General features: G+C 41.5%; 1 protein-coding gene and 1 long non-coding RNA gene across 3 annotated transcripts in view; one reads left to right on the forward strand and one right to left on the reverse strand.

Annotated features, from left to right (window-relative positions):
* Qki (QKI, KH domain containing, RNA binding) overlaps positions 1 to 8,023 on the reverse strand; it is a 154,523-nt gene extending 146,500 nt beyond the window's left edge. The window contains exons 1-5 of the mRNA XM_013517307.1: positions 7,962 to 8,023; positions 7,378 to 7,607; positions 6,719 to 6,875; positions 227 to 753; positions 5 to 101 (exon numbers count right to left, since the gene is read on the reverse strand). Of these exons, the coding sequence (XP_013372761.1) occupies positions 5 to 101; positions 227 to 753; positions 6,719 to 6,875; positions 7,378 to 7,607; positions 7,962 to 8,023 (1,073 nt within the window). The remainder of the gene's footprint in view (positions 1 to 4; positions 102 to 226; positions 754 to 6,718; positions 6,876 to 7,377; positions 7,608 to 7,961) is intronic.
* Positions 8,024 to 11,842: 3,819 nt separating this feature from the next.
* Positions 11,843 to 18,363, forward strand: LOC102007057. 2 transcript variants are annotated; one of them, XR_001235224.1, is made up of 3 exons: positions 11,852 to 12,506; positions 16,594 to 16,855; positions 17,401 to 18,363. It is a non-coding gene; the product is annotated as an uncharacterized LOC102007057 (long non-coding RNA). The 2 variants fall into 2 exon arrangements; XR_001235223.1 differs by lacking the exon at positions 17,401 to 18,363 and having other exon boundaries at positions 11,843 to 12,506; positions 16,594 to 17,335.
* Positions 18,364 to 19,509: the final 1,146 nt, after the last annotated feature.

The following is a 19,509-nucleotide window of genomic DNA, read 5'->3' on the forward strand; positions in this document are numbered from 1 at the left end:
CGGCCGGCGCGGGTAGCGGGAGAAATTCCGCCGGGACGCGTCAAGCCGCGCCGCGCCGGTGTTGCGCTCGCCACCGCCCGGCGTCGCGTCCCCGCCCGTTACTATAGTTTTATTTTTTTCAAAAAAGCACCCCGTCCACCCTCACTGCTGCCCCCAGAAGAGGTTTTTTTTTTAACGTCCTGTTGCTTCACGGGGGACTCTCGGGGTGGGCGTCACGTGGCCCGACACGTAGCCGTGGGGTCCGACAGCGCGTGCGCGCGTCGAGGCCGATGACCACGCCCCTTCCGAGGGTCGCCCCGCCCTCGGACCGGAGCGTGCGTGGGGGAGGGGCGGGCCCGGAGCGCGCCTGCGTGGGGTGGGGCGGGGCGAGGGGGTGGTGGCTCCGCCCTGCACGCTTCGGCCGTCGGGCTCCTTTGGCGCCGGGGCGGGCGAGTGAGAGGGTGAGGGCGGGCTGAGTGGGTTTCCAGGGCGCCGTAGGGTTCGTCTCCGCAGACCTCCGGGGCGCGGGTCCCGCCTGTCACCGGTGGATCCAAGCCTGTGGGTCCCGCCGTCGTCGACTCGGCGCCCCTGGGGCTGGAGAGCGGCCTGGCGGGGCGGGCGAGCTGCGGCGGCGGCAGCCCGTTACTCCGCGAGCGGTCGCAGAGCGAGCCCGCGGCGTCTGCAGTGCGCGCTTCCTGGTGCCCCGGTGCTTCGAGACAGGCTGAAGTCGCAGGAGCGCAAACGAGCCTGGCCGGGTCGGAAAAGCCAAAGGCGCTGTTTAATTTTACGAACTTGAAAAATATCACACAGTGAGCAAGAGGTTTTTCCGTACACTGTGATGGATTTCAATATTTATATTGGTTTGGGAAACAATTTTCTAAAGTGTGTCCTTGAACTGCTCTTTGACATATAGAGGTTGTCAGTCCCTAAATTTGCATCTGGGTTTTCTTTGAAGTTCTTTAATGCGTGTTCCGTTAATGTACGCGCAATCATCTAACACCAACCATCTGAGAACAATACGTGGCTGAAATTTTCTGTAAATCATGTTTTAACTGTGAACTGAAGTGGTTTGTATTGATTGCTAAACTTTGCTTTACACGAATTCCGAAGAACCCTTCTGAATTTGTGTTGTACTGAAGGTACTAAAAGAATCTGAAACAAATTGAGTGCCAGTAGTTCTGGGTTTACTTAAAGATCACCGAGATTTTTTTAAGTTATTTTGATAGAGGAAATGAAATTGTCTTGCTGGGCAAAATTCAAATCATGTAACTTTTCAAATATATTAAATTTCTTTACAGCCATAGCTCTTCTTAGAACCATAGATGTCTTCTTAATTATGCTTAAAGGATGAAATGTGTAAGAACAGGGAATAGTAATTTGATCAAAAAGCTGGTATCTCCGTAAGTACTGTAAACTATGTTTTTTCAGTATGTCCAGAAAAGGTAGCTTTAAAAGATTTTGATGCTAATTAACTCAATTTGCTCTGCTTGTGTAGAAGATGCAACTCCTGTTCTTAGTTGGTTCATTCATTTTTTAAGCTTCCAGGCCTTGTGCTGTATACCTATGCATTTAAGTTAATTATCAGTACAACTTGTGGCTTTTTTTGAACCTGACTCAGGTTCAAATTCAATTGTATTATATTCTAGAGCTCATGTTCTTTGCCTTTTGACCAACCCTATCCAATAAATCCATCGAACTTTATGGTGGAGTTCTACCATTTTGGACTCGAAGAAATTGCATTTTTCATGAGGTCCAGCTGCTTTTTATAATCAAATTGAAATAGATTAAAGACCAGTGACAGGCACTGTTCATTTCCTATTTACCATATTCATCTCTTATGGTTATAGCATTTAACTATAGTAATAGCTATAATGTGTTACCTTTTTAAATGTCTGTAGATTGCTTCTCTGCTTACAGTTTTTCAATGATTTCTCCTTTCAGGAAAATATAAATCCAGAGTTTATCAAGGCCTGTGAGACTCCACAGGGTTCTGGGTCCCTGCCCGTTGCTGGCCTCCCCCAGCTCCCTGGACTCCTGCCCCATAACATGCTGTCCTCTCGCCTAGTGTCTCCTCTCCTTTGAAAGCCTACACATACATGCAGGGCCTGCTCCCACACTCTCAGACCCCCCTACCCCCGAGCTGTGCCCGCACACACAGCTCTCTTCCACTGTCTACTTCCTGCCCTTTTAATTCCTTTCCTAGCACTTATTTCCACTTACTATCTCCTATCCGTTGGGTCAGTTTGCTACCACACTGAGTTCCATTTAGAGCAAGGGCTTTATTTTCTTTTTGTTGGAATTCCCAACACTTAGAAGAGCACATGATTAAGTGTAGCAACTTATTACCTGTGTGTTCAAAAAATAAATATCAAATACTTATGTACCAAGAAGGCCACAAAACCCTTACCTGTTCTGCAGCTTTTAATCAGCACAAACATTTGAGGTAGGCAAGAATAGCTGTATTTCAGAGATGAGATAGCTGATTGCTTAGGAGCAGTAAGTACCTGTTGTAAGCAGAATGGATCCACACAGGATACCACTGTCTCCCTCGAAAGTCCTTATAGTAGATTTTTTGACTGTGAAAAAGTATGCCATCTATACTGACACTTGAAAATGGTTCCACACTTTAATACAAGTAATTAACCAGAAGTGGAAATACATTTTATGTTCTCTGAAATTTCGTTGGTTCCATTTGCTTATTGGTGTTCTTGACATTTAAAATAGAAAATTATAGTATTCCAACACTTCTTCATCCTCATGGAGTTTTTGCAGGAACTAAAATGTTCCTTGAACATAATATTCAGTGTTTGATGGCTTTTTGTCCCAGTGTTCTTTTTAAAATCCTTAACTTTTCATAAAAGGGAATGGAGCATTCTCAGTATCTTTCTAACATAATTGTTTCCTTACTGTCTTAATCCATTTCTTTGAGTATCCTTGTAAATTGTGAGATGACTTATCCCCATTCAAAAGATTAAATACGACACAATTTAAGTATGGCTGTCTTAGTGTACTGAGTATCAGTTATATGTATATGCATGTCATTAACTCTAGGGCCCTACAGGTTGGAGTTAACAGCATGCGTATTTGAAAAGTTATCACATCACTGCCAAAGAAAGGCTAAGGACAAAATGCTGTAAGAAGAGCTGGAAGTACTACCATTCCCTGCCTGGAAGCTACAAGACTGCCGTGGGAAGGGTGTTTTATCTGGTGGTTGAGGGAAGAAAGTACTAAGGGAGGGCAATGACAAAAAAAAATTGGAAAGTGGAAAAGTACCAGGCTGTATGGTAGTGGTTTTTCTTGATGCCAGATTCTGGTTGGGCTCAAATGGGAAGCTACAGTGTTTGTAGATGAAGGACCTTGGGAATTTTTTTTAATGCAAGGAAATGAATCAGATAGCGAGCGACATAGATTCCTTTCAGTGAGGCATATTTATATCTCTTAGTGCAAATATAGCATTTGTAGAATGAAAGGCTTTTCCCCGTTGAGGCACTTCAATGTTAATTGTGCTGCTTTTTTAAACCACTAACTTGATACTTCCAGATGTAGTGCTACAATTTAGGCTACAATTTAGCCTAAACCACTGCACAGCAGTTAAATGTTAACTGAGGGTGTAAAGTTTCTACTCATTGACCCTAAATGAAACTTTAGAGGTAAAAACACATTCAGCCAGGATGCAGGCCCTTGTGCCGTGTAATCAGACCTTCATTCCAGGCACCAACTAAAAAATAACGGTAGGACTATGAGAGCAAATCAAAATGTATTTGTTTTGATCAACTTTCAGACTTGTGCTTTTATGATTACAAAACAGTTTCAGTACTGTTCACCTGGATTGAGTTAATTTGTGATTTACTTCCTCTGGGATCTATATTCTTCAGGGTGAGTCTTCAGGTATTTTAGTATATTAAGCAGATATCATTTGATTCATAGCCTGTGAGTTAGTTTTAAGTAGCTAATGTAGGGAAACATTTCATGAACAAGGGAAATAACTACTCGTGTCCGAGACATTTAGGCAAATGCCATTATCCTTTACTAAAATTTAACTTAGAGACTGAGTAAATTTTCCAGTGATTTCTCTGTATATGTGCTTTCTGAGCAGTTTCTGGTGGGACCATGGAGAGACAGAGTGAGAGAAAGGAAGACACACAGTTATAGAGTCCCTATGCAAGGCCTGGATAGCACTCACTTAATAATTATCCCCACTTTACTGCTGTAAAAGCAAAGCACAAAGGGTTAACTTACATGACTCATGTGACAGCCAGTGAAAATGCTGGTGAAAGGATTCTGCACCTTCCAAGTCCTTAGTGACTTAAACCATACTGCTGCCTTTTTTGTAAGTTAAATACAGATGGCCAGGAGCTCTTATCTTTTAATGACTGAAGGCATAGCTGTCATCTTTTCAGTCTTTTTGTTGTTGTTCAGTGTTCATGATACTGGATCTCCTTAATATTGTTTGGACAAGATATCATGCCTATATCTTAGGCATAAGAATAACTGAATACTGGGAAGACAACAATACACAATATATTAGTTGTTGTAACTCTCCTAACTTGTTTTGAAACTCTATTGTTATTTTTATTGTTTTCTCTTTAAAATAAAAACTTCTTTAAAAAATTAAGCTCTTACATCTAATTGAAATACTGATGGTGTTGTATAAAGAAAGAAAGGGAGCAGGTTCTGTTCACACCTGTAATCCCAGGACTCTGGGGGGCTGAGACAGGACTGTAAATTTGAGCCCAGCCTGGGCAGCTTCACCACTTAGGGAGAGTCTGTCTAAAAATAATACTTTTTAAAGCCTGGGGATGTAGTTCAGTGCAAAGGCCTTGTGTTCAATTCCTAGTACTGGGAACATACATATAAAAAATCCTCATTGGTTGTCTTCTAATAAGCTGTTAAAACAAGTAACTCCATCTATATGGAACTTGAACTAATCCTGGAAAATAAAATTCTAATTCTGAATAAAATATCGTCATTGAGGTCAAGAGTTGACTTTGTGGTAGTTTCATTTCTATGCATAACACTATATACATTGTTATATACTGTGTTATTACATGGGTGAATGATCATGTAGTGCCAATAAAGTCTTCAAGTGTTCAGTTTTGTATACCTTATTGAAAATTTAGAAGATTTTGTTCATTTTTGTTTCCCTTAGGCAATAACATACACTTGGCTGAAAGTCTTAAATTTTCATATTTCCAAGGTTAACCCAAATCTAGTTGGGGGAGGGCTCAACACATTATACCTTAATAAGAAGTGGCTGCTGAGCATAGTTGGCGCACACCTCTAGTCCCAGCACTCGGGAAGCTGAGGCAGTGGGATCACCACAAGTTCAAGGCCAGCCAGCACTACACAGCAAGACCTTGTCTCAGAAAAAAAAAAGTGAAACACTAAAACCTTCATTTGGCTGGGCAAGGTGGCACACACCTATAATATAGCTCTCATGGCTAAGGCAGGAGGATCACAAGTTTGAAGCCACCCTGAACAATTTTGTGAGTCTGTGTTTTAAAATAAAATGTAAAAAGGTTGAGGGTTAGGGAAGGGCTGGATATGTAACAGGCCCTGGAATCAATCCCCAGTTTCAGGGTGGGGACATCATCTGGAACTCCTAGTGAAGAAAATTACTACAAGTAGAATATAAAGCTTCCTTGAATGTTAGAATTCACTTTCTGTTCTTAAAATACTTTCTTAATAAGTAGTCCACTTTTCATATTACTTGTTTGAATAAACAAAAGAAAAAATATAGTAATACGTAGACATATTTGGAATCCAAGGATTGCAAGAAGCTGTGTAAGCTGCTCACAGTTCCTTTCCCTTCAGTGACCATGCAAGGTAGGAGAAGCTGGCAAGGGACTCAGTGATATCCTGTATTCAGTTTTTGTGAAATGATTCAGTGATTCATAAGAAACGTTTTGGAGTGTAAGAGACATTGCTCTTGGCAGGAAGCATACCATTTGAAGTGACTGGGCCAGAGTATCCATAGTCCCCTGAATCCATTACAGGTCAGAAGTGAATATCTCTTTGTGTATTGTGTGGAGCTGGGGATTGAACCCTGGACTATCACACTTAGTTACATTTCCAGTCCCTTTTTTTACTTTTTATTTTGAGATGGTCTTGCCAAGTTACTAAATTGCCTGGACTGGGCTCAAACGTGTGATCCTCTTGCTTTACCAGAGTGCTAGGATTATAGATATGTGCCACCATGCCCAGCTATACTTCTTACTTTACCATTAAGGAGGCTTCTATAAAGACATTTCTCCAAATCACTTTCACTTCATTACTTATTTGGATGTGGGATTAAAAGCAACTATTCACAGAGCTGGTATTCAACAGCTTTTCAGTTTTTAAATTTGGAAGTATATTCACACCACAGAGTGAACAGTCACTATACTTTGCCTAACTCCTCAACCCTCTCTCAGAGTCCCAGGGGCTCTCCCCAGAACCCAGCAGCCACAGGTATAAAACCTGGCGCCTTGTCCCTTCCAGGGCTAGCAGGCATTCTGGTCATCCCACTTGTCAGAAGTTGTTTCAGTCTCTCTATATACTTGGAAAAGTATTTTATTTCATATTTTCATGTGCAATAAACCTGCATTTACTGGTTTCTACTAAGTGCAATGAAAATCGATAATATTTTGTCTAAAATATGGTATACAGGTTGTTTGAACAAATATCCAATTTTAGAATAAAGATTAGTGAAAATCATGTTTATCTTTTTAGAAGGAAACACCAAAACCCTCAGTATTACCTTCTATTTTCTCCCAAATAATACTTTAAGGAACAGGTCGTTGCCACAACCGAGAAATGATTAATCATCCTTGTGATAAACTCTTTATATTTCACATCCAAACAGTATCTCTGTTCTTTTACCAGTCCTGTATAGCCATTCTTCTTCATTTGCTGAGCTGTACAAGGAACACTGATGACACCAGCATTTACTATTTCCTAATTACTCTGTCTAAGCCAATCTGTAAAAATGCGTTACAGTTACATTTTATAGATCTGCCTGGACCACCAACTTGATTAATTGGCATTAATTACCTTGTATTTTTCTGAATATCCATGGATAGTAGGTAAGCATTGTTTTTAGAGGAAATAACATGTAGTGTGGTACAATGAGTAACACTTTTTGTCTAACAAGTTCTAAAATGTGTGCCCTATTTTTATACTGTGAGCCAGAAACTAAGTAGTTGTGAGAAACTGCAAAGCTAAAGCTGTGACAGGCTGTGGAGAAGTCTTTGCCAATGGTGATTGTAACATGTCTCTGTCCAGGTAAAGCTGTCAGAGGAGCAGAAAGACTGAGGAGGGAATTAGGAAAATAAACTATTACATTGTGAAATCAGGAAAGAGAAAAGGACTTGGATCAAGGAGTTTAAAGACCATCTGGTAACTCTCCCATCAGCTGACATGGCAGCACTAAGCCCCAGCCTCCTCCAGTTCCTCGCTGGGTGGCCAGGCTGCTGGTGGCAGCAGGCCCTCTCAGTGCCAGGTCCCTGACCTCTGGGGACCTACAGCCAAACTTGACTTTCTCCTCTCTGTCTCTCAGCTGACCAGATTTCAACATTTCAGCTGGTCCCATGCCTGATTTCATGAAAGCACACTCGCACTTGACCAGGCAGCTCAGCCAGGCGTTGCCGCTGTGAACCGGGACAGGGAGCAGACATGACGTGTAAGACAGCTAAGAGTCAGGCCGGGCCCGAGCAGCCAGACCGCTGGGGGAAGGAGGCCTTTCATGTTTGGACTCGGACAACTGGTTTGCGCCCTTTTCATAAGTGCTTCCCTCTGCATTGTGAAAATAGGAGATAATAACACCTTAGCCCACAACATAGCCATCTGCCAAGGCTGTAGAACTGCTTCTCCCAGATGACATGGGCAGACTGCCCACGAACCCTGAGCAGTGAGAGAAAGTTCTCCTAAGACTGTGCCTCCTAACAGAAATCCAGAAGAGCAGCTGAAGAAGCCACAGCTAAATCCTGGCTCTGCTGACTTACAAGGAGTACATCAGCTGTCTCTGCCGCTCTTTTCTCACCTGCGAAATGGGATGCTGCGACATAAGGATATTAGGATTACATAAGCCCAAGAATCTGTGAGCCCAGCAAATTCCCCAGGACACACACACTCTCTCTCTCTCTCTCTCTCTCTCTCTCTCTCTCTCTCTCTCTCACACACACACACACACACACACACACACACACACACACGGCTTCCAAGATTCTTCCAAGAATCATTTTAAAAAGTAAAGAGTAAAACCTGGATAGTGCTCAGATTTATCAATGCACGTACATTTTGGAATGTGTGTAAATATCTCTATGTATCTTGCAGTCTTATCCACAAAAAGTATTCAGTCGTGGGTTTTCTGCTGCTGCTTATTGCACAAACTGTTTCCTGTTCCCAGGACTGCTGACAGCAGGAAGTAAAAGTACAAAAAGCCTGATGAAAGGACCTATATCTCAGGCTGCTGTCTTGTCAGCAGCAGCAACAGTTTCTCTGAAGCTGGCCTCTGGCCTCCACAATCTCCAAGACCTGGTTTTCAGCTGTAGGCAGGCAGAAGTAGCTCCTCAGTAGTAGAAGAGTGGGAAGAGGCCACCTCCTCCTGCCCTAGAAGCAGCTGACCTGTCAGTGAAGGGGCTTAGAAGATCACATGTCCTGTAAGATTCAGGAGCTAGGTGGACAGACGCTCTACTAAGACCTGCTGGGTTCCCCTTGATGCCCAGGTAAACTCCATTGTGATGCTCCAGCACTGAGGGCTACAGTGAACCAGCCCAAAGGCTTTCTGGGGTCCTTACCCCCAGGCACCAGAGCCACAAGGGCACGCTCGGAAGGAGTCCTAAGGGTGTCTGCCTTACCTGCCCACTCAGCGAAACCGTGCTTCCTTTTACTCTCACCAGTCAGTAAGCAGTAGCACCAAGCACACTTTTTTTAAAAAAATCAGAAACCATGGGAAAAAAATAGCTCTTATTTTGAGGAACTTAAAAGTCTGTGAGTGGGGTGGGAGGAGACAAATGTACACAGTCACAGGTGACTTCTGCAAGTTCATTTTATTAGATTGAACATGAAGCAGCTGACAGCAGGGACTTAGTGTAGGTTCCCAGGCCTTCCCTAAAGGGAGGTTCATCTCTGCCAGTAAATGCCCTAAAGTCTCAGTCCCTGACACTATGACTTCCATCGCTTTCTGTCTATATCACTACTTAACTACCCTTACTTAACACTAAGGCCACACAAAACATTTTACCACTGCACCCAAGCAAAGGCCTGGACATACACAATTAAGTCAAGGTCGCTGAACAGAAGAAGAGGAACAGTAGTAGCAGTTTTCAAATACAGTAAACAGTTTTAAGACTAAATTATGAGTCTGGCTTCAGAGGCAGCCGCATACCCCAGTATAATACTAATGCTGAGCAGAATTTGTACTTGCATCTTGTTTTCTTGCTCACCAAAAGGCCATGCTATCAATAGATACCTAGGGACATGACTCAGTCTGCTATAATTGAATCTTGATATTATAAGAAACTTAGTAAGAATTTTTGTCTCGAGATCTATTTTTACAAAAACAATTATTGTAACTTGTACACAGTGATTATGCAGTATAAGTGTAATGCTATAGACCAGTGGTGGCAAACCTATGGCACATGTGCCTCAGGGGACTGTTTATATCATTCAAAGCTCTAAAAGGTTTGCCATCACTGCTATGGACCATTACAAAAAGGTTAGATGCCTGTTATTGTACCAGTTTTCCCCAAGGCAAAATTTTGTAATTTTACTGAGCTGTAGTGACTGCCACAAATGTAGGCTCTGAGGGACCCTACATGCCAGCCTCAAAAGTTCAACAGGTACCCCTGGACCTTTTCCCATTCTGTCTGTCATAATGTGGGTCTGAGGGTTATTTCCCATCATCCCCATGGCCTTGAGAGTCTCAGAGAGGCCATGAGTTAATCATGAAACTTGTTAGTATGATATACAGTAGTAGGACTTCTTATAACGTACACATACTAGTACCATGATGTGTACACCCTATAACTTTTTTCTTACTGTCAATCACTGAACTTCCTTGATATAAACCTTTGTCACCATCTTAGTGTAGCTCTTTTATAACTAGCTAATGTGAGACTGATAATTACTTTTCACGTGACATTGTATTTTGAGTATCAATTTTGTCTTCCCAGTATTCATTCATTCATCCATAATGTCATTCTAGTAGAGAAAACAAGGGGAGATTGCATTAAAAAAAGCAAAAGGAAAGAATTTGACAAAAGCAAATTGTCTTTCAGCAAATCTGTTTTGCTGAGAAGTAAACCTAGAAGCACTTTTACTTTTCCCTAGTTCTGAACACAGAGATGCTATCCTTACTTGCTAGCTCAGTATGTAGCTTCTTATCTCAACCCCTGGGCATTTATGTGGCTATAGTGCTTGTCTGTGTGCTTCAGGTTGGTTTGGGAAATTTTTAAGATTCTGCACTCTATTTAAGATCATATAGAAGATCCTTATTGTTGAAGAAAAGATCCTGGTTTCTGAATAATGTTAACTCTTGGAAAATATTAGAACGCATTCAATCTAAGAAGATCCTTCGATCTGTTATTTATTTTTAATTGGAATTGAATCAAATTACTGGTCAACTTCAAAAAGATTCTCTCATTTATTATATCTTTTCCCTCTTTGAGAATCAAAAGAAGGCCTCCAATCTAGTGCGAAAATCTTCATGCTAGTTAAGCCTGATCTGCACAGCAGCCAGCAGCTTCCATGACCCAGCAATTCCATCCACATAGCTCAGGAACCGGTGTTCACCCTTGGCAGTAACGAGCTTCTGGCGAGTGCAGTAGCCATCAAGTGTCTGTGATCCCCAAATCCTTACAAGAGAGATTTGCAAAGCTTTTAGTCTTTCCTTCCTAATTTAATTTTAGCTGCAGTTGTGATAAAGAGGTAAAGCCCATGGCTTCACCTGAATGCTAACATGAATTTCTATATGGCACACATCTTTCTGGTGGCCAAGAGCTGAGGACTAGAGATATGAGAACGGTGTCCTTGCCCTACATTTGGGTATTCTTCCACCAGCCGCCATCCACAGAGCCAGCCCGCGCCTGTCTTCTTTTCTCTTCGGAGCCCCCACCAGTGAGGGACCCATTTCTCCCTCCTAGCTGCTCCACAGTCTCTCTACCAGGCCTCTTCTCCCAGTGGCAACCATTGCAGAGAGGTGTACAGCTTTCCCCACCTCTGCTCACCCCTGCTGCTTCCAAAGTAAATAAATTAGAAAAACGAGGAAGGAGTTTCAGTTAGAAGGGTCAAAGAATTTAGAAAAAATCACCAGCACTGGGAAGATTACAAGATTGCTGAAGAATCTCCAAAACTACCAGCACTGGTTCCCAGAGCCTCCCCTTACTTGCATTTCAGTGGAGACCTGAGTCAGCCACCTGGAAGACTTCAGAAACTTTCTTATCAATCTTTTGTGTCGTTGAGGGCACTGGTACCTTCTCTGTTACAGGGTTGTGCCTCACTCTTGGAGACACCAGGCCCAGTCCCCAACTGACAACAGAGATGCTCTTCTTCCAGCCTTTCAAAGGCTTCTGCTTGCATGTCAGGCCACTTGTCCCAACCTTCAGTTTGCTCCCTTGTCCTTCAGGGAGGGCCTCTCGTTGAAATCTTAGAAGCTGTCTTTACTGTGCTTCCCCCGAGAGATTCTTCTGGAATCTTGAAAGTGCCTTCCAGGGCTCTTCTGGATGTCTCTCAGCTCTGACATGGGGCAGGATGTGGCCCTCTTCCTCACTGAATTTAAGTTGGCCTAGTGAAGAAATATGCCATGGTGACAAAAAGCTATCTCTGCTGTGTCACCTCAGACAGAGAGCTTAATCTCAGCAGTCGTCAGTTTTTTCAGCTGCTGTGTGGGGACACCAGTAACACCCACTTTATCATGTATGAGTGAGGAGAAAATGCCTAAAGACTTACAAAGGCCTTTGTATGTGACTGGAATAAAGTGATTGCTCAGTAAATATTGGCTATTATTATAATCCCTAAAAACACTCAGTTAACACTTTCAGATCTTGTAGGCTCATTGTGAGGTTTGGGGATACAAACAAGACTAATTGTGCCTTCAACAATTTTCCAGGGTGGCAAGGGGGGGCAAGTACCAAAAATTATAAAGCAAGGGGCTAAGTTTTTTAATAAGAATATGCTTGGAATCTTTTAGGAACACTGAACAGGAGAAAGTAACTCTACCTAAGGACAAGAACAGAGAAGGTTGTACAGAAAAACCTCCTAGAGAGCGGACCTGAACTGGGTAAGACCAGACCAGAAGAGAGTGGCTTCAGGTAAATGGAGGAAGTCTGTCCTGCTGGGAAGATGAGATGTGCAGTCTGCAGTGAAGGCTGGTCCTGCCCTCTGCTGACACTTGCCTGGTTCACAGGTAACAAATGGATCCAGTCTCCATAAAGCCATTAGGAAGAAAAGAGAGAGGTACTCTGGAGTCTGCCTCTGTGACATCCACCTCACAGTCTCAAAGACCCACCTCCAGATTACCCTTCCTGTAGGATGTCATTGTGCTTAAGGTGAGGAGCATGTTAATGATACAACTCCCACTGAATCTTCTGGTTGAGGGGTACAGTGTTGAACATTAAAGCCAGGGCTGCATACATACTAGGCCACTGCTCTGCCACTGAAATACATCCTTAGCCCTTGAGTGAATGTTTTTTTTCTATGTACCTGGCACTACCTAAGCCTTTACAAACATCTTATTTCCTATTCCCAAGAATTGTATAGTCATCTTATGTCAAACCCTGGCCCCAATAATTTCTAGTCTTACAACCTGGGGCAAATAAGGAACCTCTCTGTGCCTGTGTCCTTTTCCAGTAGGGATGTTGTCATACCTTACAAGCTGATGGTATGAGTCAATATGTATGAACTGTCAAGAGTAAGACTCAATAGCTGCTGCTACTGTGAAGCTACTAGTGCCTCTGGTTCTCCACCCACTTGCACAGTAGTGGTGGATGATGAGACAAAGATTGGTAGCAGTTCACCAGAATTCTTTTCCTCTTCTTTTTGGACACACAACCCATATTTCCGTCCTCTCTTGAAGTTAGGTGTGGCCATGTGCTTGAGTTCCAGCCGATAGAATATGAACTGAGGTAATAAGTACCTCTTCCAGACCTGGCCCATGAATTGGTCCCCCTCTCCTTCACCATCACCTTTCTCAACCAGGCTAGCTGATGTGGAGAAATATGAACCTCACAGTGAGTGTGTGAGAAAAGGCTGTCCTTCAGATGTCCCCTTGCATAGTGTGTTTCCTAGATAAGAAAGGAACTTTCACCATATGTGGACTAGCATGCATTTGGCTAGCAGCCTGGCCACCTTTACTGATACAGTAAATATGTGCTGGGCTCCACAAAGGATGTACCTTGTAGTAGAGTATGAGAGTTACTATCTACCTAGCATCTTCCACCTCCTCCTCTTCTCCTCCCCCTCTTCTTCCTCCCCTCTGTAAGAAAGCTTCTCTTGTCTTGGTAATCTCAGCATGATTTTCATAGCTGAATGTCTTTACCAGTAAATTGAGAGGCATTTCACAAGACCTTGTGTCCTTGACCACAGTGATAGGTTCAAGGGTAACCACCTGACCCAAGGCAGGCTAATCACTCATCGCTACAAGTCTTGCTGAAGCTGTCAGGAGAAAAAATGTCTCTCATTTTTGATGTGATTACTGACCTTAGAAGTGAAAATACTTTAGTGATCCTGGTGGCCATGAAAAGATTTTACAAAAGAAGGACTCCAACATGGAGAAAAAAACTAATACAGAAGAACATTTCCTTATAACACCATTTGAACTGTTGCATTCATTATGTTCAGTTCATACTTCCTGATTACCTTGGTGTATAAATTGCCTTTTTGTTTAAGCTGATTAGAACTAGTTTTCACAATACTTAGGGCTGCAAGTTACCAATTTACCACTTTTGCCCCTAGCCACTGGTTCCCTTGGGCCTCTGACTAAGGCATACCACTCCACCCCAACACATTCCCTGAGAGTGACAGTAGTATTCACAGTCCCATCTTCACATTACGCAGAATACCAAAATTCCTTAAATAGTGACAGTAATAGGTATGATTTCCACTGAGGAAGGAAGGGTATTAGTCATTCACAGGTGGTTTCAACTGGTAACACTTACTCCAGGAAGGGAGCCCTACTAGTGTATACTAGAACAAGATCTCATCAGAACAAATTCAGTAGAAGTAGCCACACTTCTTTTTATTGCACTGAACTTTTGTCTTAATGAAGTTTTTTGTTTTGATTTTTGCAGTACTAAGGATTGAACCCAAGGCCTTTACACTGCGGTATATCCCCAAACCCCCACCCTTTTTATTTTTCAATTTGAAATAGGATCTTGCTAAATTGCCCAAGCTAGGCTGGAATTTGCAATCCTCTTGCCTCAGCCTCCCAGAATGCTGGATTACAGACATGTGCCACCATGCCTGGTTTTACAAAAGACTTCTTCAAATAAATGATGAATTTGGCAGTTTGGAAATTTTTACAAATTTCTTCCATGTTTCTTTCTAATAGAATTTAATGAAAGATATTTCTGTGTTTTTCGTTAAAACAAAATGGTTACCACCCCAGGGATGTCCAAAATGGGGGGTTGGGGGCAATATAAATGAATTTTTACAATTACTCAGGCTCCCTCCCCAGCCTTCACATGAGTCCTTTGAAGATGTATAATCCATTTGCTTGGTCTTCAGTGCTGTTAGCTCATATTGCCAGGCTTTATTTTTGAATTTCAGTTTGAAATTTGTATGTGTGAACCATTCCCTTTTCAAAATGGAGAGTTTTCAAAGCCGCTTAATTCATCATTGTTGTTTTCTTTCATTCTGGTGAGAATCAGCCTGGCCATTTGATGTCCAGGTTTTCTTCCCTCATATGCATTTCCCAGCTTTGAGTTCACCATCTTAGCAAACCCACCCTTTGGAAAAGTAGACTTTTCTAGATTCATCTTGTTTCTTGAACTTTACCTTCCTATTCTCACCCTTGCTCTGCACACTCCACACCTTCCAAAACCAGGGGCAAGAGTCCTAACTCCAAGAACAGTCTAAGAACAGAGTTTCTAAAAGCCTGTTCCTTTTGGGGGAGGGGAGAGTTGGGAGAGATCGGCTGTGTGCAGACTTTCCGTGAAGGTCTTAGGTCTGTTAATAGATAGTTGGTGCTGGTTACACAACTCTGGAAATGTAGCTAAGGTTGCTTAGTTGTGCAGAGCCATGTTGGTAATTCCTACGAAAATTTTGTCACAATAAAAACAAATCTTATTTTTACTTCCTGTCTTGTGTAGTTGTATAAATTTCTAAATCTAAATGCTTCACACGTAAGGAATGCAAAAACAGAAATGAAGTCAAACAGGAAGAGTAGTTTTGTACCTTAGAAAAGTGCTGGACAAAACAGAGCATATATGTCCTTTGCCAACTGTCATTGGAGAAAAAACGGCTCAGTCCACCCCTGCGCAAGGAGAAAAATTTAAGAAAAAAACAAAAAACAAAATAAAACAAAACAAAAAACCAACAGGGCCCTGGGATGGTGTGGGCCGGAACAAGATGAATGCCCCCCACCCGAGGACTTGTGTTCAGTTGTCCACTACTTTTCATCCTTTGTCCCCTGTTTGATTCACATGCAGATTAACTCAGACCAAGTCCTCACTAAATACTCTTTTTTCACTCACTTTCATAAAGGAGGGGAGCATCTAAATATTTATGAGGTGCTTCCCCATTCTCTGGAAGAAGCGCTTTTCCAACTCTGTACTGCACCCAAACGCCGCAGCCTCCTGGAAGAGCTCACCTCGCAGCTCCTGCGGAAGGGGCGGGGGTTGGGGACAAAGGGTGCAGCTCAGCTCCAAAGAAAGAAAAAAGTTTCCTCTTTGCGATCCTGATTTGCAAGTGTAACGTTGTTTCAAGTCGGGTAGGAATGTGCGGGATGATGGTCCTGGCGAACGCGATGGGCATCGGCGCAGGGAAATGAAGGACAGGTTGTCAATACTGGAGATACTTTATCAGAAAACAAAGGATCCACGAGCAGTTGTTTTCTTTTTCTTTTAAAGCTGCACTTTATACATGTTCCTTCATTATGGATTGAGTGTGGACCCCTGAAAGGATTTGCTAGGGGTTTTATTGCACTGCCCTTGTTCATCACAGTTTTCTTCCTCTGTCATTTAGATACTGTTTTCTTTAGGCCAGCTACATTCCACTTTAAAGTGAATTCACCTAAATGTGTCTGCATGAAATTATACCTAGTTATGGATTAGAATGTAGATAGTCTTTAATTACATGTAATCTTTATGGTATTTTAATAGACTAATATATTAGCCCACTGGAACTGAAATGCAGACATCTTAATGGCCCTAATATCACACTGCCAGCTCTCCAAACTTTAATCATCTCCCTAGCCTCTCTTTGCTTTCCCTGCTCAGTGGGTGCCCCAGCAGCACACCAGGGCCCTGCCCAGGAGGGGTCTCAGTGTGTTCTTAAGTATTACTGGTACAGCTCAACTGATTTATTCTCATTCGTAGATCTTAATATAAAGAAGATTAAGGTTTTATTTGATATTTTCAAAATTTCATTCTGGATTCAAGAAATGTTTAGCCTGGCTCTCTTCATCTGTCCTTGTAGGTTAAAAGGATTAAAAAAGAAAACTTGGGAAATCTACCTCAGATGCCACCAGCACCAAGACTGCTTCTCCACCTGAAGGTGGCAAAGCAGAAAAGTAACTCCAGGCCAGCCAAGAGAAGCGCACGCTGCGCAGCTCTGACAGAGGGCTTTCCTGCCGACTTTTGCGACATCGGGAAATTTAGCCCTTGATTGTTCATACAGTACTTCTGTCATGTTAAAATGCAAACCCATTTTCCAGCACCCTCCTCTTCCCCAAAATCAGGTTACTTGACTCTTAGTTATTTAAAATGCAGATAGTAACTGAGTTTAGTCTATTTGTGTAACACTTATTATAATCTAAGCATTGCATGTTCTTAGCTTACAATCACAATGTCTTTAAGTCAGTATTATCAATAAGACAAAAGTTCACACAGAAGTTTTTAAATCTGTCATTGGACCCACTGAAAAAGAACTGTATTAACTCAGCATTATTTCATAGTCCTTTATTACTTGCTTGTCCAAATGAATAGGTACTTGAGTATATCTATGTTTAAAGAACACGGTAGCTAGATTTTTTTTTTTTCTTGAAGAAAAAGTTAATGAAAGTGTTCAAAGAAAATCTTCCAGATTCTCTAGGGAAAAAAAATCTATTCCTTGGCAAGGGCATTTTATAGACTGCTATGACATGGTAGGCATATTTCATACAAATATTTTTAAGTGAATATTGTGAGGCTTTGATCAAATAAATGTATGCATAAGTTTAGTTGTTTTATACATATATATATATCTATATAAACATAACTATTGTGTATTGATGGTACATTACAGAAGTTCAACTTGTATCCCACACTTGCCCCTGCTAGAGGCTGTGCTGGGGGACGGCATCACTGCCAGTGTGCCTGGGTGTGAAGGAGCAATGGAGCCTGGCTGACACACAACGGGGAACTATAGAGCCAGCCTTCTGACTAGCCACAGTGGGAAACCTGACTCTCCGTAAAGTAACGTGAGGATCCCCAAGAAAGTTTTCTCTTGACTAAAAAATATTCTGCACTAGTGAACTGTACTTTTTAAAGTTCCTATTAGTTATAAACCTTTAATATGTTTATTTGGGGGGAGAACATCATTATCAATTATTAACCTCTGCCTGAAATAAGTGTATTAGAATTACCGAAGAAGGGTTAGAAAAGCTGTATTTCAATTTAAAACACAGAATATACAAAGGGAAGAAAAGATCAGTTCCTTGCAGTAGTGTCCATAAACAAATATACTAGAATGGGGTTCCCTGAAAGTCATGGTAATAGGTTTTGGGGGCCTGGGGAGCTGCACACAAGAAAGAGATCTGGGAAGACAGAAGAAGCCAAGAATGAACCCTGTACAGAAGTTTGTTGAGAAAAATGAAGCAAATATGAAAACTATATTGTTACTTATAAAATTAGAATGTATATTTAAATTATATTATCCACATTAATAAGATGAGAGAACAGACAGTCTCATGCTGATGATAGTACTATAAATTGATAGATTTCTGTAAGGCAATTTAAATACCAAAAGATTTAGAATTATGTGTGCCTTTAGGCTATAATTTCACTTCTGGGCATTCATTCTGTATAAATTATCACAACTGAGCAAAGGTAGGGCAATATTATTTCAAATGGGGAAAATAGTAGAAAATTCTTCTATTATTTCCATATTTTAGCTTAGCTGTAATTTCTATAATAAACATAAATTAATTGTGGGATGAGAAATCAACAATAAATCCTGTTAAAAAACAAAAGCAGTGTCCAATCTGTGACCTCCTTTGTTGTCTACTAATTGAGAGTGTCCCTTCTGCAAACTTCATGGAAATTTCTCCAGTGTCACAGAAATGCTTAGGACCAACAATATAGAAAAAAACTGTGTGCATATACTCATGAGTCAGTGCCTTTCCCAACATCAAAACAAAACATGAACATTTTCAGGAAAATGATTGTTCTTTCAGTAATATACACAAAATTTCAATAAATTCAAATATAAATCCCTGAAAACAGTATATAAATTTCTGGTTTGCTTTTAAAAACACAACCACATACAAAGTACAAGTAACATTTAACGTTTCCACACTCTGAAGTTGGAGATCTCCTCTTCAGTGTAACCTCTTTTTTTCTAGTGCAGCTGTGTTTCCATGGTGTTTCATGCAAACAGAAAAGCATTGTGGAGCGTTATCCTTTCTCACACCAGAACTGATCCAAACTTATATTAAAACAGCTAGGAACAAATGAAAATCTCTGTAAGTGTTCACTCAGAGCTGAAGTATTAAAATGACCCTTTTTTTGCACTTTTTTCTCACAAACCTTTATCTCACGCCATGATTTTTGTCCCTCAAACCTTTTTAAATAGTTGATCCTTGAAACCTTCACCCAACTCATTGCAGGGTTTAAATGCACTGCCTGTCTCAGAGTGTTTACACATCAGTCTCAAACATGACAGGAATGGGCAGCCCAGCTCCTCCCCCATAGATTCCATGGAGGCACTGGGAGTGGCTGCCACACATTGTGATACTTCTCCAGCCTGCAACTCTCACTGCCCTAGACCAAGCCACACACTTCACAGCTAAGCCTAAATCCACATTAAATTTAAAAATTTACTGGCTAAATGCCGAATTCCAAACTACCCTGACCTCTTTGCCTCTGTTTTCTGATGGTGTGTACATGTACAAACTCATCTGAAAAAAGTGGGTTTGTATACAGGAGAGAAACTTTCCAAGCAGTCCCACAATGAAATAATCACTTGATTTTGTCCATAAAACAAGTTAATTCAGTGGAAAAAGAAAAACAAAAAGGCAAATATTTTCTTTTAAACTTTTTGATGAATCCTCTTAATTGCATGGTCTGTTTATGTTGGTTAATCATTGAGTTATCTGCCCAGTTGAATTTTAAATATGAGTTCTCAAGTCTAAGG

The sequence above is a fragment of the Chinchilla lanigera genome, unplaced genomic scaffold (genome assembly GCF_000276665.1).
Source record: "Chinchilla lanigera isolate Chin_1 unplaced genomic scaffold, ChiLan1.0 scaffold00038, whole genome shotgun sequence".
Taxonomy (NCBI): domain Eukaryota; kingdom Metazoa; phylum Chordata; class Mammalia; order Rodentia; family Chinchillidae; genus Chinchilla; species Chinchilla lanigera.